This window comes from Hipposideros armiger, unplaced genomic scaffold (genome assembly GCF_001890085.2).
Source record: "Hipposideros armiger isolate ML-2016 unplaced genomic scaffold, ASM189008v1 scaffold_1444, whole genome shotgun sequence".
Classification (NCBI taxonomy): Eukaryota; Metazoa; Chordata; class Mammalia; order Chiroptera; family Hipposideridae; genus Hipposideros; species Hipposideros armiger.
In genome coordinates this window covers 213,751-214,749 of record NW_017732794.1, presented here as the reverse complement: position 1 = coordinate 214,749, position 999 = coordinate 213,751, and the positions used below count along the sequence as shown (strand labels likewise).

The 999-nt window shown below is 37.4% G+C and overlaps 1 protein-coding gene across 1 annotated transcript in view; it reads left to right on the top strand.

The window, feature by feature from the left end:
* Nucleotides 1–579: 579 nt before the first annotated feature.
* Nucleotides 580–999, top strand: part of PTPRQ (protein tyrosine phosphatase receptor type Q) — a gene marked incomplete at its 5' end in the record, with an annotated part of 168,380 nt that continues 167,960 nt past the window's right edge. Inside the window, one exon of the mRNA XM_019633934.1 lies at nucleotides 580–780. Within this exon, the coding sequence (XP_019489479.1) occupies nucleotides 580–780 (201 nt within the window). The remainder of the gene's footprint in view (nucleotides 781–999) is intronic.

Here is a 999-nt window from a genome sequence, read left to right as displayed (position 1 = left end):
GCAAACTTGACATGTGTGAAGTACATTATAGGATCTAGGAACAATCACAGTTACTTAAAACATTTCTTAGGTCCAGAGTCTTGGATAGGTCTGCAATGAACTGTGTTCTAAAACTATTGTCATGCAGTTGCGTTCATCTCCGTAACTTTGCTCGATCATAGATAAACCACTATTACTAACATGTATTAAGCAGTCACGCAGGCCTCACACACCTGGTATACAAATGAAGACACATAGGGAAGCAAAACACATTTTAAATAAAGGAGTATGTCTAGAACTCTTACCTTTGTGGGGAGAAGCAGTTAAAATATTTTAGTGATGAAACCTTTGCATGAGGATGTCTAATTTCACAGTAACTGACTTCAGAAACAAATATCTGCTTTTTGCTATAAGGAGGCAGGATTTTAGTGGCTTCAGAATGAAATTTTGGAATGTAAAGGAGACATAGTCATGGAAATGATATCTTTTTAAAAAGTGTGATTCCAAAGGTACTAATTTCTTAAACTAATACCACAGAGAAGTCATTATTAAGTATAATGGTTACAAACAGGCTTTGTAAATGACTGTTTTTAATTACAGTATATAAACAACCCCATCGCTCAAGAAACTATGAACATAGTAGAGTCAATGGCAGGAATATTTGAGGGTTCAGCAGAGATATCTTCTGACCTGTACTCAATTGCTTCAGTTATGTATAACAGTCATCCACATAATAATTTTCCTGCGAGGAATAGAGCTGACGACCGGCATTTAACACTTGGTAGGTACAGTTTTTATGTTGTAAGAAGTGTATTTAAATCGCCAGTACAAGCTAGCACAAATATGAACCTTAGCTTAGAGTTCAACCAGATTATTAATGGTTCATGAGCTGGGGTCTGATTTTTTTTTCTTCTTTAACTGTGGGATAACCTCATGCAGCAAATGGAAATGCCACACAGGCGGGAGCGGGCCCCTCCTAACCCATTTGACCTTCCTCCTAGAGAAAGTAGCACCCTAGAG